Source organism: Lepus europaeus, chromosome 20 (assembly GCF_033115175.1).
Source record: "Lepus europaeus isolate LE1 chromosome 20, mLepTim1.pri, whole genome shotgun sequence".
Taxonomy (NCBI): Eukaryota; Metazoa; Chordata; class Mammalia; order Lagomorpha; family Leporidae; genus Lepus; species Lepus europaeus.
The window spans coordinates 32,637,289-32,656,682 of record NC_084846.1 but is presented as its reverse complement, the minus strand read 5'-3'; the positions used below and the strand labels follow the sequence as shown (position 1 = coordinate 32,656,682).

The window sequence follows — 19,394 nt, the reverse complement described above, 5'->3', positions numbered from 1 at the left end:
CTCAGTCCACGTGAGCCTCCCAACGTGGACACACACATCCCAGGCCTGCCAGCAAGCAGGCTCCTGACAGCGCTCTCACCGGCGTAGCCAGCTTTGGGCCACCCAGCCCAGTGTGCTTCCCAGCCACACCTGCTCTGATGAGCTTTGCACCGAAGCCGTGGTGTTCCCGCTTACGGGCTTGTCCACCTGTGGTCGCTGTCCGTCAGCCCAGAGTGTTCTTTAGAGTCCTCAGGCCAACACTGGAGGGTGTGGCTTCTGGGCCGGGAGGGGGATGGGGAGCAGAGAGGCTAGGCCCCTGTGACGCTCCCTCCTCACTCTCACCTGGGCATCCGTGGTACTGATGGCTGATGAGGCCAGAATGGTCACTGAGTCAGAGTTCAAGGTGAATGTTTCCAAGTGAAACATTGCACTAATGAAGAAGTGAAAATCACTGTGTGGTTTCTGTCTTCTGATTGGAACTAAACATACAGCTGCCCATTCTTTGGCCTTCTCTCCTACTCAGAGACAGCCTGGGCAGGAAGTTTCTGGAATGGAAGGGCCTCAGGAGCCACAGCAGGCAGTCTTTCTGTCTAGCTGTTTTGTCCGAGACCACAGGGCTACTCGTTCCTCACTGTTGGCAGATCAGCAGGTGCTGCTTCTCCAGGCCTGTGGTGGAGTACAGCCAGTATGCAGCTCCAGGTTTCCTTGTCCTTAGGTCATGCACGCAGCAGAGGTGAATGAGCCCCTCCCTGCAGGGCACAGTGTGAGTGGCCCCGTTGGGATCACGTGTTCTTCCTTGATCCTGTCCAGAAGGCTCAGGTGCTGGGGCATGTGGTACCGACTTGGCTGACGGGCCCTCTCCGCAGGTGAATGCGAAAGGGAAGTGGATGTGAGCTGGGCGGATTTTGAAAGCAGAAAGGTAGGGAGTCTTCTAGTGGCTTTGAGCTGGCTCAAATTAATGAGAAAAGTCAGAGCCTGATCAGAGTCGGGGAGCGTGCGAACGATGAAAGGGACCTGAGCAATAGACCTCAAAAATAGGTGGGCATTTGGCACAGCGGTTAAACCAGAACCTGGAAACCCTGCATCCCACATGAGAGTGCCTGGGTTCCAGTCCTGGCACTCCGCCTGCAGGCATAGGGGAGCAAACCAATGGGTGGGAGCTTTCCTTGTCAGATTCTAAGGTAAATAATTTTTTTTTAAAGCCAGTGGGACTTGGCTGAGTTGGGAACATTTAAAAAAAATCTGGGGTAGATATTTGGCATAGTGGATAAAATGAAGCTTGGGACTTCGGCATAGCATTTCAGAGTGAATGGTTTGAGTTCTGGCTCCACTGCTTCCCCTCCAGGTTCCTGCTGATGCACACCCTGGGAGGCAGCAGGTGAGGGCTCAAGTGCTTGGGTCCCTGCCACCCATGTGCGAGACCTGGATGGAGTTCCTGGCTCCTGGCTTTGGCCTGACCCAGCCTTGGCTGTTGCAAACATTTGGGGAGTGAACCAGCAGATGGAGGATCTTTCTCTTTTTTTTCTTTTTGTCTCTTGCTTTTCAACTAAATTAAAAAAAAAAATCTTGATATGTTTTCCCTATGATAGTTCAGTAAAGGAAGAAGTACTGAGTGGTTGACACTAACCACTTTCAGTAAAACAGTAAAATTCCTCTGAAACCTTAGACTGTCGTAAGCAAGTTGTACGTATGTTTTAGGAGTGTGGGTGTAGAATTAAAATGTCATTTCCTACCTATTTAACAATTCTAGTTACAAAACTAATTGCTTTAAATAAAAAAGTTTTATCTTGATGAATACTCAGAACAGCAGCTGAAGTACCGGCTGAACTGGGATCCGGATGGTGAAATAGGAGTCCATTCAAACGTACTTGGGGGGATTTAAGGACGTTTGCTGGGGTACTGATTAAAACAGACCCCATTACTTAAACCAAGCAGATGATCAGCCCCTGCACATAGAGAGGTGAAGAGGGTCTTAATTAATTTACTAATTGCATGACTCATCTCAAGCAGTTCCGCTGCTAGTGGTTTAGTTGCTGTTGTCTCTTAGCAAATGGGTATTCCTTGTTGGGGTGGGAGGGGTAGGGTGATGAGAGATGTACCCAGCTTGGGGCTTCGCAGGTGTCTGTCAACTCTGAGTGACTTCCTGGTCTAAAAGGTTGCCTTAACACGTGTTAAGGTAATGTGAAATTCCCTAGACTTACCCCAGTAAAGTCCTCTGTGTAAAACAGGTATTAAAAAAGTGTATGTGCCGGCGCCGCGGCTCACTAGGCTAATCCTCCGCCTTGCGGCGCCGGCACACCGGGTTCTAGTCCCGGTCGGGGCACCGATCCTGTCCCGGTTGCCCCTCTTCCAGGCCAGCTCTCTGCTGTGGCCCGGGAGTGCAGTGGAGGATGGCCCAAGTGCTTGGGCCCTGCACCCCATGGGAGACCAGGAGAAGCACCTGGCTCCTGCCATCGGAACAGCGCGGTGCGCCGGCCGCAGCGCGCTACCGCGGCGGCCATTGGAGGGTGAACCAACGGCAAAAGGAAGACCTTTCTCTCTGTCTCTCTCTCTCACTGTCCACTCTGACTGTCAAAAAAAAAAAAAAAAAAAAAAAAGTGTATGAGAGGCCGGCACCATGGCTCACTAGGCTAATCCTCCGCCTGTGGTGCTGGCACCCCGGGTTCTAGTCCCGGTTGTGGTGCCGGTTCTGTCCTGATTGCTCCTCTTCCAGTCCAGCTCTCTGCTGTGGCCCGGGAAGGCAGTGGAGGATGGTCCAAGTACTTGGGCCCCTGTACCCGCATGGGAGACCAGGAGAAGCACCTGGCTCCTGGCTTCGGATTGGCGCAGCGCGCCGGCCATAGCAGCCACTTGGAGGGGTGAACCAACGGCAAAAGGAAGACCTTTCTCTCTGTCTCTCTCTCACTGTCTAACTCTGCCTGTCAAAAAAAAAAAAGTGTATGAGAAATGTGCATCATGAATAAACCATGTGTCGCATTTTTTAAAAAAACAAATGCACTAAAATAAACTTTCAATTTCATTATCCACAAACCTTGGGAAGCATCCTTGTGCAATCGTGTGAGTTGAGTTCTGAAACCAGCAAGTATTTAAGTGTCCCCCCTCCCCCCATTGATTACTGTTCCAGTGACAGGTGAGAGGCCTGGGTGCAGGGTTTTCTCCTCTCCTCTCCCCCAGCTCTCTCACAGGAGGGCCTGGGGGTATGGGCTGGTGAGTGTGTAAAGAAAATTCACAGCATAGATGCTGCTCTCCAAGTAGGGCGTATCCACTGCAGACAAGGGCAGAAGGGTTTAGCCGTGAGTTTCGCTTGCTTTCGAATGGCAGTCCATTGACATAGTTGATTTTCTCATCAGCATTGTGAGTGTGTTAATGAGAAATGTTCTGCTGTAGAGTGCAACAATCAGAATGGATAGCCTAGCTCCTGGGCAGTTCATTCTGGAACAAACCCTAAGGAAACAGCGGCCTGAGGAAAAAGTTAATGAGTTGGCCACCAGGGGTCGCTAGAAGAATTGAAAGGCTTCGGAAGCAACCCAGGGTGGTTTTTTGTTGGCCAGAGGGGTCCAGGGTAGTGGAACCTGTGTGCTCCCCTCTTCTGTTGCTGAAGAGACTGCTCACCTAAGTGTTTCAGATTCCTTTGTCTTTTCTATAATATTTATGATTGATTTACCCCTTATTTTTGATCATCAGTTTTTTAAAAAAGATGTATTTATTTACTTGAAAGTCAGAGTTATGCAGAGAGAGAGGTAGAGACAGAGTCTTCCATCTGCTGGTTCACTCCCCAAATGGCTGCAGCGTCCAGAGCTGCGCCAATCCGAAGCCAGGAGCCAGGAGCTTCTTCTGGGTCTCCCATGTGAGTGCAGGGGCCCAAGGACTTGGGCCATCTTCTACTGCTTTCCCAGGCCATAGCAGGGAGCTGAATGGGAAGTGGAGCAGCCAGGACACAAACCGGCACTCATATGGGATGCCGGTACTGCAGGCGGTGGCTTTACCCACTACACCAGAGCCAGCCCCCATCATCAACTCTTGCTATAGTACTCTGACTTATGTCGTCAATAGAGATTTGATTTTCTTCTTAATGAAATACACAACTTTTATCAGGGGGTTACTCATTTTTCAGGACTCAGTTCAAATGTTACCCATTTGGGCCCTCTTGGGCTGCTCAATCTAGTGTCCCACCATTACTTTCATACCGATTGATTGAGTTGTTTATTGCCTGTCTGCCCACCCCATCAGAAAAATACTCAGAGTAAACTCTTAAATAGATGCGCTGAGCACTGTTCTAAGTGCTGTGCATATACTCGTGCCTTTGACAGACACAGCCACCTTAGGAGAGAGACGTTGCTGTCTGTATAGGATGCTAGGACACAGAGTCTCAGGGCCGCTCTGAGGATTGAACCAGCACGTCACTGTGCATCTTTCTGTCTCTCTGCCCTTCAAATAAATAAAACCAGTACAAATTGCTTTAACAGTACTTTTTATAGCATAAAAGATTTTAAAGAAGTTTTTAAAGCTAGAGAAGCAGAAATCTTACTTCCTACACACTTGAATGACAGCTTCAGTTTGATGAATATTTTTAGAGCCCTGAGTTTTGTAACATTGCAGATGAATTCAGGTGGTAGGAGGAGGGTAAGGAATGGGAACAGGCTTCATGCTCCTGAGAGCTGAGTATCCCTTGAGGGGTTATTACTTTCACATGATTATAATGCACAGAATTCATATTATATAGTGTGGTGTGGAAGTCTGTGTGCAGTGATGCAGTGGGCTCCTGGTTATTGGCATGAAACATACCCCCATGGTTTCCCGGCATCTGACTTTTAAATTCCACTCCAGATGAGGGCCATGTTAGTTCACAGGTTGGTTGGCTCAGCAAGGTGGAAAGATGTTGGCATGCGGTTTTTTGTAAAAACAGGCTCCTTCAAGGGTTGTTGAGCCTCACTCATCTGCTCCAGGAAAGTACCTGCGAGGAGCAGGGTCAGCTGAGGCCGCAGGTGTGTGCCCAGATCTCTTATTGTTGAAGCATGCCAAGAATGCAGTGTCCTGTGCTTCATTGCGTAATCAGGCTGCTTGGCACCGCGGTGCTTGACTTGACTTGGTAGTGTTGCCTCTCGGGGTCAGACTCTTCTTCCTGAGAGCCCAGAGGTCCTGTTCAATGTGCCAGCTCACAGGAAGGGACGCAGACAGCCAAGGGAGGATGAGTGCGGATCAGAGGCCTTGGGCACTCAGGAGACCAAGAAGTGGAGGTAGGATGTGCAGAGCAAGCGAGCCCACAGCTTCTCCCTTCCCCGGGAGCCTGGGAGGAGCAGAGATGAGCTCCATCCACATCTCACGGTCTGCCCACCTCTGATGAGTGTGGTTTGTTTCCATGGTCAAGTGAATACAAGGAGAAAGTGGTCCTGGTGAGTAGTATCAGATAATGAGGAAAGGGATCTGGGAGGAGGTAGAAACTACTTGTTCAAACAAAACATAAGCTGGGGGTCTGGGCAGGTTGAAACAGAGCTGGGTGTATTTGTGAGTATTCCACGCATGGGAGTCTACAGTAGCATCTTGCATATCTTTTCTAATCAGAGCCTCCAAGCAAGCCTGGGAGGTAGGCATCACAGCTGCTTGCCAGGTGAGGAAACTTGGTGCAGGAGGAAGCAGAGGACCAGGGGCTCACAGCTACTGTGTGACCAGGTAGAGCCAAAACCCACCTGGCTCCCAATGCCAGGGCTTACTGTGCTCCCTGACAAATCTGTATCAATTTATTTTATTTTTTAAATTGATTTATTTGAAAGGCAGAAAGAGGGATTTTCCATCTGCTAATTCATTCTCCAACTGGATACAACAGCCTGATCTGAGCCAGGCTGAAGCCACAAGCCAGGAACTCCATCTAGCTCTCCCACATAGGTGGCAGTGGCCTATGCACTTAGGCCCTTCTGCTGCTTTCCCAGGCCCATTGGCAGGGCATTGGACAGGAAGTGGAGCAGCTGGGAATTGAACTGGCTCTCTGATGGGGGGTGCTGGCATTGCAAGCGGTGGCTTAACCCACTGTGGCACAACATTGGCCCCATATCGTTATTAAAAATTTTTATAAAAAATTTGTTGGAGACAGAAAGAGAGCTCCCATATGCTGGTTCACTCCCCACACTTTTGCAGTGCTACTGCTGGGTCAGAGTCGGAACCACCAGGAACCAGGAATGCAATCCAGGTCTCCCATATGGGTCGCAGTGACCCAACCCCTGGAGCCATCACCACTGCCTTCCAGCATCTGCGTTTGCAGAAAACTGAAGTCAAGAGCTGGAGCTGGGAATTGAACCCAGGTACTCTAATGTGGGATGCAGATGCTTTAAACTACTCAAAACTAAGACTGCCTCTGATTTTAATTTTCATACTACAGCTTCTCAGACAACACCCTTGTTCTCTTAGCTAGTTCATGGACATTTGACCACTTAAGACAAGAGTGCTAACTAGGGAAAAACTGACCGGGGAAGACACATGTCCATGGAGCAAGGGAAATCCACATGCTTTCCTGTTCTCATGTGTGCAGGATCTGCAGTCGAACCATCTACAAGTCTCTAGTGCTCAAGTGTTGCAGCAGAGGCTGACGGGGACAGAATACACACTGCTGCTGCATGTCACTTGCTGAGCTTCAGGGACAGAAGTTTCTTTTTTTTTTTTTTTTTTTAATATTTATTAGAAAGGCAGAGTTACAGAGAGGCAGAGGCAGAGAGAGTCTTCCATCTGATGGTTCACTTCTCGGATGGCCACAGCAGCCAGGGATGGGCCAGGCTGATGCGGGAGCCAGGAGTATCACACAGGTCTCCCACATGGGCACAGGGGCCCAAGCACTCGAGACATCTGCTGCTGCCTTCCCAGGTGCATTAGCTGGGAGCTGGGTCAATGTGGAGCGGCTGGGACTCATCCCATAAGGGATGCCGGTGCCAGCCCCACGTAAAGTAGTTTCAATTAATCCTCAGACAGGTGCCAGTGTTGATCTCTGTTGTACAGGTGAGAAGCAGGCCCAGGTAGCTTAGTCATCTTGTCCAGTCACAGCTAGTGGGAAAGAAAGCCTTGATTTGAATCCAAACAATTTAGGGCAAGCGTCTGCACACTTACCCGCCGTGCTGTGCAGACTCAAAGCTATGCCCCTGCTGATTGGAGGCCCCAGCCCGACTCGGGACTCCAGTCATTTCTGCCTGTTTCCTTCATGATAGTCATCATTTGAACTTCTTGTGCTTTATCTATGCTGGGCATCATCCCCAGGATTTCCATTCTATCAACAGACTTTCCCAGTGCTGAGGCCTGGGCCCCAGAGACAGCCCTTGCAGCGTGGCCATCCTCAGTGCGTGCTGTTCCACCAGCCCCTGGCTCTCAGCAAGATTCCCTGGCCTCTGTGTCCTAATTGGCTCGTAGACCCCCGTGCCAGACTTTCGGTGACTGGAGATGAGAAGCCCCCGCTACCCCTTTCATCATGGTTGGAACTTGTCCCATCAGCTCTGCCTCCAGCTTCCTGGTGGTGGCCCACTGGCCGTCTTCTCATGAGTTGGTCTTGCTGTCTCGCACAGCCTCCATATGCCACCTTGGCCGATGGAGCCCTGCACTTGGTCCTGCCCGTGAACCCTGGATGGTTCAGCACACAACCCGGCCAAGTGAGACACTGCAGCATTTTGTTTTGGGCTGAGGCAGTAGCATCTCGCTTGCTGCGTCCTGCAGACCGAGCAGCCAGTGAGCCAGCACATCCAGTGAGGGCTCACCACGACGTCCTTCTCGGAGCTGAGTGCAGGCCAGGCAGAGCCTTTTGGCTGGTGGCCCTGCCGGGTTCATGGTAGGGCTCTGCTGCTCCCCACATGCGCTTCTCTCCATCCTTGTCTTGGAGATTTCCCCTGCCCTTCCTCTCCGTCTGCAGCCCTGCTCCATGGCCTTGCTTGGAGCTGGATCCTCCCCAGCCTTCAGGTCCCAGCTTGGCTCTCAGAGGCTCCCTGAGGCCTTTGCTGATCGCCCTGCCCAGAATAATCCCCTCTCCTTCTCCACCCTCGGTGACTCTCATAACATCCCTCTTGTTGCCCTGTCACACTCATTCATCGTCATACTGATTCCTTCCTCTACTTACTCGTCGTCTGTATTTCCTGTGGTTTCCTAAGCGCCGAGAGTGAGGTCTCTCGAGACCTTTTCTTTTCTCACTTGGTGCTCTACTGTGTACAGAGCTCCTAGCACTGTGCCTGGCCTCTATTAGGTGCCCAGTAAACACGAGTTGAATGAAAGAATGAGGAAGCCCTGTGCCGTTGAAGGCGATGGTATTGGCACTACTGCCAGTGGCTAAATCTCCACATCTCCTGCCAGAGACCCTCTCGGATTGATGTCTTCCACATCTCCTAAATAAATCCGAACCGTGCTAAGGGCTTTATTATTGCTTGCGTTGGCTAAATGACTCCTTAAGCTATCTACTTTTCTTCAGTTTCCCCCATGGAGAATGAAGTTGCTCCCCTCTCTGTGATCACTTTTTTAGCGAATGAAATCAGAAGGGCAGTTTGGACTCTCCCTGAGAGGGAGAACTGTCACCAAGGAGAATGGGTTCTTTGTTGTGCCTCTGTTGGGGACATGCGAGTCAAATGGAAGAGACCCTTGGAAGTTTAAACATAGAAAAAGCAGAACCAGGCCATAGACAATGGTCCAGGTGACTCACAGCATACCCAAGCAAAGCTAGTGCGTTCCAGGGGTTTCTCTGTCTATCGGCAGGAGACTTCAGTGCACACGGAGAAGGCACCAGCGTGAGAGGCACCGACTGATGCGGAGCGGCGAGAGATGATGGGGCTTGGTTCACGGGGCAGAATGGTGGCTGGGGTCTCGGAAGGACTGAGGTCTAGTCGAGGCCTTGGAGAACGGGCAGGACTTGAGTCAGTTTCCTGGGGTGCCACTCACAGCCTCTGTGAGGGTCCTGAGTGGTCCTGGTGTCTCCGTCCCCTCCAGATACAGCCCGAGGATGCTCCCGTAGTTCTGTGGCTCCAGGGTGGGCCAGGAGGCTCGTCCATGTTTGGACTATTTGTGGAACACGGGCCGTACGTCGTCACGAAGAACATGACGCGTAAGTGTTGCCTTGGAGAATCCTCTCATCCCACCCTTGTATCTGCCCCCAAACTGACAGAGTGACCGTGGGACCACCGGGAGTGGCGTAGCAGTTTCACGCCTTTCCGACAACCTCTGTGGAGGCGCCAGCGGGCCGGTGTCCTGCCAGGCTGCTTGCTCCCCTACAATTTGGGGGAAAGTTCGAAGCTGTTTTCTCCGAGGCTGCTGCTGACCGCAGCGTTCTCGGCCTGCAGGAACAGTTGGTGTTGATTATTCTTTAGGAGAGCTCTTTCGCCTGGGACTGATGGGGAGGACTTATATCCCAAATTATTCACACGAACTGAACACAGCCTGTCACATCAATGACCTGAGCCTGAGCTGATCGGAATTCTGCGGGCGGGGCCGAGAGGGAGGGCGACATGGAGCGTGAGCCACATCTGATGTGACCCAGGGTTGCCTCCACCTCCTGTTTTCATTTTGGAGAAGTTGTTTACTTTCCCTGGATGAGGATTTGGAGTGTGAAGCAGGGTGTGACTCAGGAGAGAGGCTGCCAGGCCAGTGTTGTGGAAATTGTTGCCGGCAGCATTGGATGGCAGGAAGAGGATTCCAGAGGGCGGGACAGATGGGTAGTTTTGGAGGACGTTTCTTCGTGAACCCACTGCCTGGGGTTTGTTTCCAAGCATCCTCCTACACGTGGAAACCTGCTGGGTTGGAACAAGGAAAGGGGAGGAGGAGAGAAAAGTCCCTCGTGGTGGCCACCTGCTGTGGGGATGTGAAACCGGGTCAGAGGCACCTCCACAGTCCATGAGGACAGGTGGGTGAGCAGAGCTGGGTCACAGGGGAAAGCTTTGTGACACTCCTTTCTCTGATTCCCTCTCTCTCTGTGTAGTGCGTGCCAGAGACTTCTCTTGGACTACCACATTATCCATGCTTTACATCGATAATCCGGTGAGTGTGACATGACCCCGGGAATGCCACTGTTGGTCTCCCTGGTGTCTTTTTTTTTTTTTTGGAAGATTTATTATTTATTTTATCTGAAAGAGTTACACAGAGAGAAGAGGCAGAGAGAGAGAGGGGTCTTCCATCCACTGATTCACTTCCCAGTTGGCCACAACAGCCAGAGCTGTGCTGATCTGAAGCCAGGAGCCAGGAGCTTCTTCTGGGTCTCCCACATAGGTGTAGGGGCCCAAGTGCTTGGGCCATCTTCCACTGCTTTTTCAGACCATAGCAGAGAGCTGGATAGGAAGTGGAGCAGCTGGGACTCGAACTGGCACCCATATGGGATGCCATCACTGCAGGCAGTGGCTTCAACTGCTACACCACAGCGGTGGCCACTCCCTTGTCTCTTATCTTTGTTTCAATAAGTGACATATCACCCATACAAAAATAGTCCCCTCAGGTTATAGTGGAAAACTCCTGTTGTCTAGTGTTTCTCCTGTCCCGTCTCTGTGCGACGGTTGCCGTTGTGGTGCAGTGGGCTGCAGTGTTCACTACAAGAACGTGCTCCAAGGGTTTGTGTGCCAGCAGCAAAAGGCAGCGCAGCATAGCTGAGGCGCACAGTGTGCTGTACCATCTGGGTGTGTGTGCACCCTCTGATGTTCACATAGCGACCAACTGGCCCAAGAATGCGTTTCTCAGATAATATCCATCGTTAAGTGATGCATGACCATACATTAAGATATATAGATTTTTTTTCTTTCTTTTTGAAATAGAATGTAGTCTATCAAATCAAAATCATCTTGCCATTTATCTTTTATGACAACATGCATCGTCATATCTTGAGTTGGGGATTTTTTTTCCTCTCTCTCTTCTCCTCATTGTTAATACTATCAAATGTTCTGCTCACTGAATTGTGCCATCAGGATAAGGATTATTTTTCGCTGATGGTGTAGATTCCCCGTATCGCAGATTATCATATAATATCTGAACTCCTAATCTCTTGGAATTCTAGATGTAAGGAATAAAAATGGCCTCCTCATATCTAGGCAAGCAGGCTGCCTCTTCTTGGAATAAGAATTGATATTCTCCTTGGAAAGTTCTCTGAAATTATCTTCAGAAAGTACCAAGGAGAAAACAAATACCCAGAAAAAAAAAAAAAAAAAAGAAGTTCAACCTTTTTTCCCCATCCTTTTTTTCCAGTCTATAATTGCTTATTTAAATAAAAGGGGATTAAAGAGCCTGTCCCTTGGATACTTGGGGAAAAAAAAATCTGTACGCCTGCTGGGGAGTGCATTCCTTGTAGGGATTACTGATGTAATGTAATTTAGGCGCCTCTGCTTTTGATTTACAGCTCAGTTGTCCGTGAACTTCTAAGCATAAGGAGATATGAGTTTAAAAGTAGTCTCAGTTCTCACAAAGAAGAGGAGGGAGGAGGAGGAAGGCAGAAGTGAAGAGGAAGAGGAGGAGGAAGAGGAGAAGAGGAGGGAAAGGAAGGGGAGAGGAGGAGAGACAGCCCCGCACAGCCGTCTTTAATCTCTAGCGCAGTGAGCTCCTCCTTGGCGGGACAGAGCCGTGCACTGCCCGGGTTTCCGAGCAGACAGTTGGGATGCCACGGTGAATTCTTCCTCCTTGGGTCAACATCTGGCAGAGTCCCCACTGAGGAATCAGGACAGCTCAGCCGCTGACTCCAGGGCAAAGCTTTGTGCTGATGTTTTCATTTGGGCCTGGGCACGGGGAAGGCGCTGAGCCTGGGCCTCCTCCTGTGGGCACAGCGGGTGATGGCGAAGTCAAAGGCGTGGCCTTTGGGATCAGGTCGCCTTCCGTCCTGGGATCTGTCCAGAGGTCCCCACTCGCGTGTTTCTCTGTGTTTATGCCTGCTGATTGTTTCACCCACAGGTGGGCACAGGCTTCAGCTTCACACGTGATAGCCGTGGATACGCCGTCAATGAGGATGATGTGGCAAAAGATTTATACAGGTAAAGTGCCCTGGCTTTCTTGTGACCATCTGCAGACCAAATTCTTCTCTGTCCCAACAGGAAAATTCTTCCAGTGATAGGTTCATTACTGATTAGCCTTTTTCTTTGAAGTTTGAGATAGCATTTTTAATAATTGACATAATAGTCAAAGGCTGAGTGCTCCACTAAATAGAGTTCAACAAGTGAAACACAAGACCATCGTTCCTCAGAAATACAGCAAGGGCTATGAACAATAATTAAATGGAAAGAGTCTTACAGTCCAGTTTCTGAAGGTGTTGAAGGCTCACACGAGGACACCTTTCCACTTTGTTCCATGTATCGTTGATAATTACGTGAACTGCCAGCAGAGAAAGTGCGAAGAGCTGAGGCCTTCAGGTGCCCTTGTCGCTCTGTGCATACCTCGTTTAACACACAGTAGGGACAGAGCAGAAAGCAGCTCAAGGTTGCTTTTCAGAGCTTTCTACCACGTGCCTTCAGGGTTCTGCTCGGTTTCCAAAAATACACTTAGGTTGCATTTGCTGGGAGATGTCAGCTCAGATAGTTTGTGTTCCCCAGGATTCCTCCTTTTTTTCAGTCTTTGTCTTTCCTTCATGATGTTCCAAGGCTGAAAGTGTAGGTTGTTTTCTGAATTTTGTAGGATGAAGGAAAAGACCTTCATCTCACAAGAATTTTCTTTTGCTAAAAAAAGCAAAAAGGAAGAAGGTGAAGTTGTAAACCTGGCCAAACAGTGCACATATAATTTGTTCCTTTCTTTTTTCTCCCATTCATCACAGCTATTTTTAGTGCATTCTTTAAAAGTCAGGTGACCTGCTCTTACTGTGAGCTTTTTCCGGTCTATAAATTATTGCTAGGGGTCAAGTCCTGAGTTCCTTCAGATCACTAGGGCTCTACTCTGTATCCGAAGAACCCACTAAAAGAGCCCCAGTGGCCAGAAGGGGTTAACCGGCCTCCCTCACCCCTCCTCCCCTGAAGGCCCATTCTGCTGATTCCTGGAAGGGAAACCCAGCCCATTCCCCAAGTGAAAGTGCGTCTAACCAGAGTCAGCCTGTTCTGGGGTCTGACCAAAGCTGCTTTTTCTGCAAGTCAGGTGGCTGGGGGAGAGAGGAAGCACCGGATTCCAGGGCTTTCCCCCTAGGACGTCCCTTTCTCCCTCTGTTGACCAAGGAAACAATGTGACCATCATCCGCTCCACTTCCATTTTGCACACATCACCATGATCTGAACACCTCCATGTGATTTCCAGGACCCACATGTCTGCCTCCTGGCAGTGCATCCCGGAAACGTGGAAGCCAAGTTCCCATGGGGGTCCCCCTGCCTCCTGTGGGGACAGGCCTCTGACGGCTGCCCAGCAGTCTCACACACAGCAGCTCTCATTTAAAAGGGGACTTCAAAGAGTTCATGGAGAATGCAAAACATGTTCAATCCATTCATGGTTTTTCATGTTAGGCAGACCCCTACCCCGCCCCATGAACTTTTAGGAGACCCCTTGTATGCATTGGATTTCAAAAATTTTTTGTACCAAAGTAAACATCTTGTAGTTCTGTTTTCCATGAGCTTTTGGAAGCCCCCTTGTGCTCGTCTACTCCTCCCACTGGAAACCCTACTCCTCCCCCTCGCCCCACCGCCCTTTCAGCTTAAATCCAAACAGGCCAACACCCTGAGGGCAGAGGGCCCTAGAAGACAGAGCCATGCAGGGCCAGCACCACCATCACCACCACCATTCTTGGTCTCTGTCTCTGCTCCCCACCCCCCAAGAGGGACAGCGGCCAGTGGCCTCTGCGTGTGGATGTCTGCTGCTGACAGGGTGACATGTGGCACATCTCCTCTTGCCTGGCATGTAAAGAGAGCCCCTTTCAAAGCCTCATTGTTTATAGCTGTCTCAGTTCTTTTTGCCTCAGGCTCTTAGAACTGGAAACTAGCTCATCAGGGCTGGTGCAGGAAACTGGTTCCAGCCGTTCCCTGTCTGCTTTATACTGTGGGGCACAGTCTGCGCCCCAGCGCTCCAGATGGGTGTTTGCAATGAGGTCCCTTTGAAACCGGTGGATGGGCTGCTATAGGTTAAAGATGGACCTTCTGTCATCTCCCGTTGCAAGCCATCTTTGTTTGTTCTGCACATCCCACTCCTTTGACTGTTGATGCAGTGCCTGGCTGTGAGGGGTTGCCTGTAAGAGGCATTTCACAGTCACATTTATGCTGCTTTCCTTTGCGCTCGGACATAAAACATTCACGTTAACATGTTAAAAAAATACTCTGATTCTCTCTTTTTCTATTTAGAATAGGCTGGCCACAGAGCCCCTCTGGTTTAGAAAAAAAAAAAAATACTAAAAATCAACAACTTCACTACCTTTGATTTGGAGCAGACTGGTGGTGCTGCTCTCTTCCTCCTCCTGTTCATGGTTTGCCAGCCGTGTAGCAGGTGCTGTTGTCCCTGCTGGCGACGCAGCAGTGAAAACAGTGCCGAAAGTGCGGTGGGCACCTGGGCACCTGGCAGTAACAAAGTCCAGTGAAAGTCCCCAGCACTGTGGGAGTCACTAGTGACGGAACAGGCCCTAGCCAGCGGCGGTCTGCCCTGGCTCTGTATCTCAACTCCTAGCAGCCTTGCAGCGAGTTCAGCAGCCAGTAGCCTCTCTCTGTCCCAACCACCTGCTGCCCCCTTGCAGTGTGTTTAACAAATCTGACTGCCCACTCTGTGTGACTGCTCTGGTGAATTCCTTCACCACTGTGTCACTGGCCTCAACCAGTTGCATCCCACAACAAAAAGCCCCTGCTCTCCTGGTGCCTGCCGTGCAGTCAGGCGCCTGACCGTCCTCTCTTAGCAGCCACAGGGAAGTGCTGCTGTCACTCCACTGTGGGTGTTGGAGTGTGAAGGGAAATGACCTGTCTGGTGAGCAAAGCCTCTTAGCAGTGCGACTGGGAAGCGGGTTTCATGGAAACGAGGACACGGTGACCCGTGCGAGGCAGAGAGGACCACGGTGGGGCTGCGCTGGGTGTGGGGTGAGTGCTCAAGAGGCTGGCTGCCCTCCAGTGCTACGATGGTGCCTGTGGCCACGGTGCTGCAGTCTGCTGTAGCTCCACCTGCCCCATGAGTGTTGGTCTGGGGCTTCTGCCTGGGATGTTTGAACCTCCGTCCTCCCACGTGTCCTATGTGTTGACTATGATTCTGACTTTGTTAGAACAGACGGAATTTCCGCACTGTTTCCCCCAAACCTTCTCTGCCCCGTGTATCCCAGGTTCCCTTTTTAGAAAGTGATCCACGGAGTACCTCCGCCCTAGGCACTCTTCCTGCATCCCGTGTCTTCCGTTGTTCTCTCGTAGCCTTTCTGCCAGCAGCTAGCCTCTGACTACAACTCTGTAACACAAGCCCTTAGCATCATAACAGCATGTTGCTGGGTGGAACCTCCTGGAGGAGGCGCACCGCTTGTGCCACGTAGCTCTTGTGCCTGAGTGAATGCATGGAGTGCACACTCATAGACACATGGCACACACACTTGTGTATTGCACAGTACATCCTTTAGCTATTCTGTTTTTTTTTTTTAAAGATTTATTTATTTATTTGAAAGGCAGAGTTACAGAGAGGCAGAGAGAGAGCTCTTCCATCCGTTGGTTCACTCCCCAAATGAACACAACAGCTAGAGCTGAGCCAATCTGAAGCCAGGAACCTGAGGCTTCCCCAGGTCTCCCGTGAAGGTGCAGGGGCCCAAGGACTTGGGCCGTCTTCTGCTTTCCCAGTCACATTAGCAGGGAGCTGTATTGGAAGTGGAGGAGCTAGGACTTGAATCTGTGCCCATATGGGATGCCGGCACTGCAGGTGGCAGCTTTGTCTGCCATGCCACAGTACTGGCCCCTTAGCTATTCCGTTTCCTAAATTAAACATTTCAGAGAACATGATTCTAGATTTAAGCAGACCCTTACCTTGTAAGAATAGGCCTTGAGTGAAATACAGTAAAATGAGCAACTGGCATATGTAAATCTAAATAAATTTGCCTTTTTTCATTATTTGCTCCCAGTTAGACTATCTACCCAGGGCTTGCTGTGAAATGAAAAAAATCAGTGTTTTCTGTTTTCGTTTTTGTTTTTTTGTGACTTAACTATGAAATGAAAACTGTTAGGATGCCTTCCTCAAATGGTGCCTTCCCTTGGAAACTTTGGCTATAGAATCCTGGCATTTTCAAGTCAGAATTACCCTAGGAGATTCTCTCCTACAGGTAAGCTTGCCAGATAAAGCACAAATGCCCAGTTAGATTTGGATTTCAGGTAAACAGCTAATGACTTTGTAATGGAGGCCTGTTGTATGCAATATTTGGGACACATACACACTACAGTATTTTTTATTTATCTGGAATTCAAATTTGATTGACCACCTTGTATTTTTAATTTGCTAAATCTGGCAACCCCAATGACTCTCCAGCAAATGCTACAAGGAAACAAGCTTTAAGCCGGAGTGCAAGGCTTACTTGAGATTTCCTATATGAAGTTATCTGTTGCCTTTCCAACAAGCAGGACAGAGTGGAAGGAAAGTTGTTTTAGCCTGGAGGTTGGAGAGGGAAGGGTGGAGAAGGAATCCTATTTTTGTCTTTACTCTCAAGCCAGCTTACTGCCACTGTTAGCGTGGAAGCTATAAATGCCAGTTCCCAGATCCAGTCGCTACAAAGGCTGCTATAAATAATAAACAGAGAAATATGCCAAAACTCTACAGTAGTGTTTCCTGGCCAGTTTTTCTGGAGCCTTTGAAAATTAATTGTAGCCAGCACCATGACTGTGGAAATGACCCAATTTTGCCCCTCTGTGACCCTTGAACTTTCTGCGCCCCCCCCCCCCCCCCCATTCTCTGTGCCTTTCATCTTCCCTGGTGACCCTCATCAGGGAGCCGGGACAAAACCACCCCCCCTCCCCCCAGCTTCTCAGGCCTAGCAATCTGGGTCAAACACTCACAGATCGGCTGAGTTTCACAAGTTTTTACTTCCTTTTTCGAAAGATTTTGGTCAAGTAGAGAATCATTCAGAGATCCATGCTTTTCCTGCTGGTTATGAAATAATTCCTTGAGGCTTTCTAAATCTGTCGGCCTAATGCACTATAGTGGCTGTTGGCATTCTTTACAAACTTGACTTTGTAGAGCCCAGAGGACATCGTACGTTTCCTGCGCACCCATGACCATTTACTGATTTCCCATGAGATGATGGTCATTTTCCAGCTTTTCTGTTCTTAGATTATGAAGACGCTGATGTTCTGGGCGCTCCATTAGGAATGATCAGAGTTCCCCACCGGCGGGGGTAGGGGGGGAGGTTGTGGATAGGCAAGCAAATGGGGTTCCCATCGCTTCAGTGCAAAGAAAGCCAGGTTAATGGGGTCATAGGGTTTGCAGAACCACCTTCAAGGATTGCTGAGTAAGAGCAATTCTCTGTCCTTTGGGCGCCCTCGACAGCTGAGTGTTCCAGTCACCAGAAAACATGGACACGCACCGGAGTGTTGATGTCCCACTTGTCTAAATTCTCAACATCTCCAACTAGGCCCACAGGCACTTCCAGCCACCCATAGAGTGTGGATTGTTAGGTACACGAGTCTGAAGAAAAATGCTCCTGAGCAGCTCACAATAAGAAGGGTTTTTAAATTTCAGCTGTGAGACCTACTGCCAAGTGGTTAGATTTGGGAGCACAATGTGAAATGGTTCTGACTCACTTTCCTGATTAACTTTGACTGCTGTCCTTTCTCTTACAGTGCTCTAAATCAGTTTTTCCAGTTGTTTCCTGAATACCGACAGAATGACTTTTACATTGCCGGGGAGGTGAGTCGAAGTCATGTATTCCTCCAACTGAAATATACTGTGATAGTTGAGGTCCATTCATTTAAAAAGTGTTAATGTTCAGCCCACATTCAAAATTGTCCGATTATCTCCAGAATATCCTCCATCATGCATTTTTGTCGGATACTGGGCCGGGTAGAGATCCGTGCGTCATGAGGGGCATAGTGGGTGATCGTGTCTCAGTCCCCTGCATTCGCTCTTGTTATTCATGATGATGACTTGGAGAGTCTATCCCAGGTGCCTTGTAGACTGTTCCAAACGTTGTGCAAGAATACCACACAGATGGCGCTGTGTGTTCTCTGTCGTATCCCGCCAGGAAGGACATGATGTCAGTTTGCCCCTTACCCAGGATGCTAAACTTGATCATTTGATCACCAGGCTTCTGCCGGGTCTCAGCTCTGAAGGCACCTGCTTCTGTGTATAGTTAATAAATAATCTGAGCCTGTGTGAACATCTTTTCCCCTACATCTGCCACCCAGCAGTTTTAGCATCCACTGAGGCTCCTGTCTGATCAGTACACTGAGGGTTGTAAAGCGGTGACTTTTCTAATCTTTCCATAGCTGTCGTCTGGCATTCTTCTGTATAGAGGATCTCCCCTTCCACTTCTTCTCTATTATGTGCTTTTAAAAATATCACTGTGGACTCAAGCATGGCTATTTCTGTTTGATCTGCTAAGATTTATTGCTGTCATTGTTTTTGACACTTGTACAGTTCCAAATTTGGTTGCTGGGAGCCCCTTCAAGCTGGCTCCTGTACTCTCTGACAGTCGCATTAGTCTTTGAGCATTTCCTTGGGTTTTTGGCATAAATACATGTCTCAGAAGCATCTTTCTCGTACTGCCTTGGCCCTGGAAGGAGTCGTTTGTTCAAGGAACCCTGCCTTTTTTGAATGGGGCTGTGGTATTTAAGAACCAAGTCCCGAGCACTGTGTGTGCTCATTGCTATGTGGACGTCATTTCTTTTAGACTTTGTATGGGCAGAGTTAGGAGACAAAATGACTCTACACTGATGCTCATAGTTCTAGCTTCACACCACAGGATTCTCTTCTGCTGCTTCACGGGGTAATTGTTCAGTTGTTTGCCCTTCCCTCGCACTGAGAACTGGGGTTTCTGACAGCACCCCTCCTCTGCTCAGACCTGCAGTACCTCCACAGAGGTTTCAGAATTTCTGTGTCAAAACTAGTGCCAACAAGAAATTTCCAAGTTACTTTAAATATTTATTGACGTTATTTTTCTACTTAAATTATATCTTGCTAAAAGTTTATGATCAAACTGTTATGTTTAAATGTTATAAGAATTAATTCTGGGGCCAGTACTGTACACAGTAGGTTAAGCTGCCATCTACAGTGCCTGCATCCCACATGGGTACCAATTTGAGTCCAGCTGCTCTGCATCTGGTCCAGCTCCTTGTTGATATGCCTGGGAAAGCAGCAGAGGGTGGCCTAAGTCCTTGGGCCCCTGCACCCATGTGGGAGACCTGGAGGAAGCTCCTGGCTTCTGGCCCAGCCCTGGCCATGGTGGCCATTTGGGAAGTGAACCAGTGGATGGAAGAGCTCTCTCTCTCTCTCTGTCTCTCCTCTCTCTCTCTGCAATTCTTTCAACTAAATAAATAAATACAATTTCTATTATTTAGGGTCATTATGATACAATTTAATGGTTTTAT

The 19,394-nt window shown here is 49.4% G+C and overlaps 1 protein-coding gene across 3 annotated transcripts in view; it reads left to right on the top strand.

Moving 5' to 3' along the window:
• Nucleotides 1-19,394, top strand: part of CPVL (carboxypeptidase vitellogenic like) — a 145,190-nt gene that overhangs the window by 36,960 nt on the left and 88,836 nt on the right. For all 3 annotated transcript variants that reach the window (XM_062178615.1, XM_062178614.1, XM_062178616.1), the window contains exons 4-7: nt 8,923-9,037; nt 9,908-9,966; nt 11,854-11,933; nt 17,649-17,715. In XM_062178615.1, the coding sequence (XP_062034599.1) occupies nt 8,923-9,037; nt 9,908-9,966; nt 11,854-11,933; nt 17,649-17,715 (321 nt within the window). The remainder of the gene's footprint in view (nt 1-8,922; nt 9,038-9,907; nt 9,967-11,853; nt 11,934-17,648; nt 17,716-19,394) is intronic.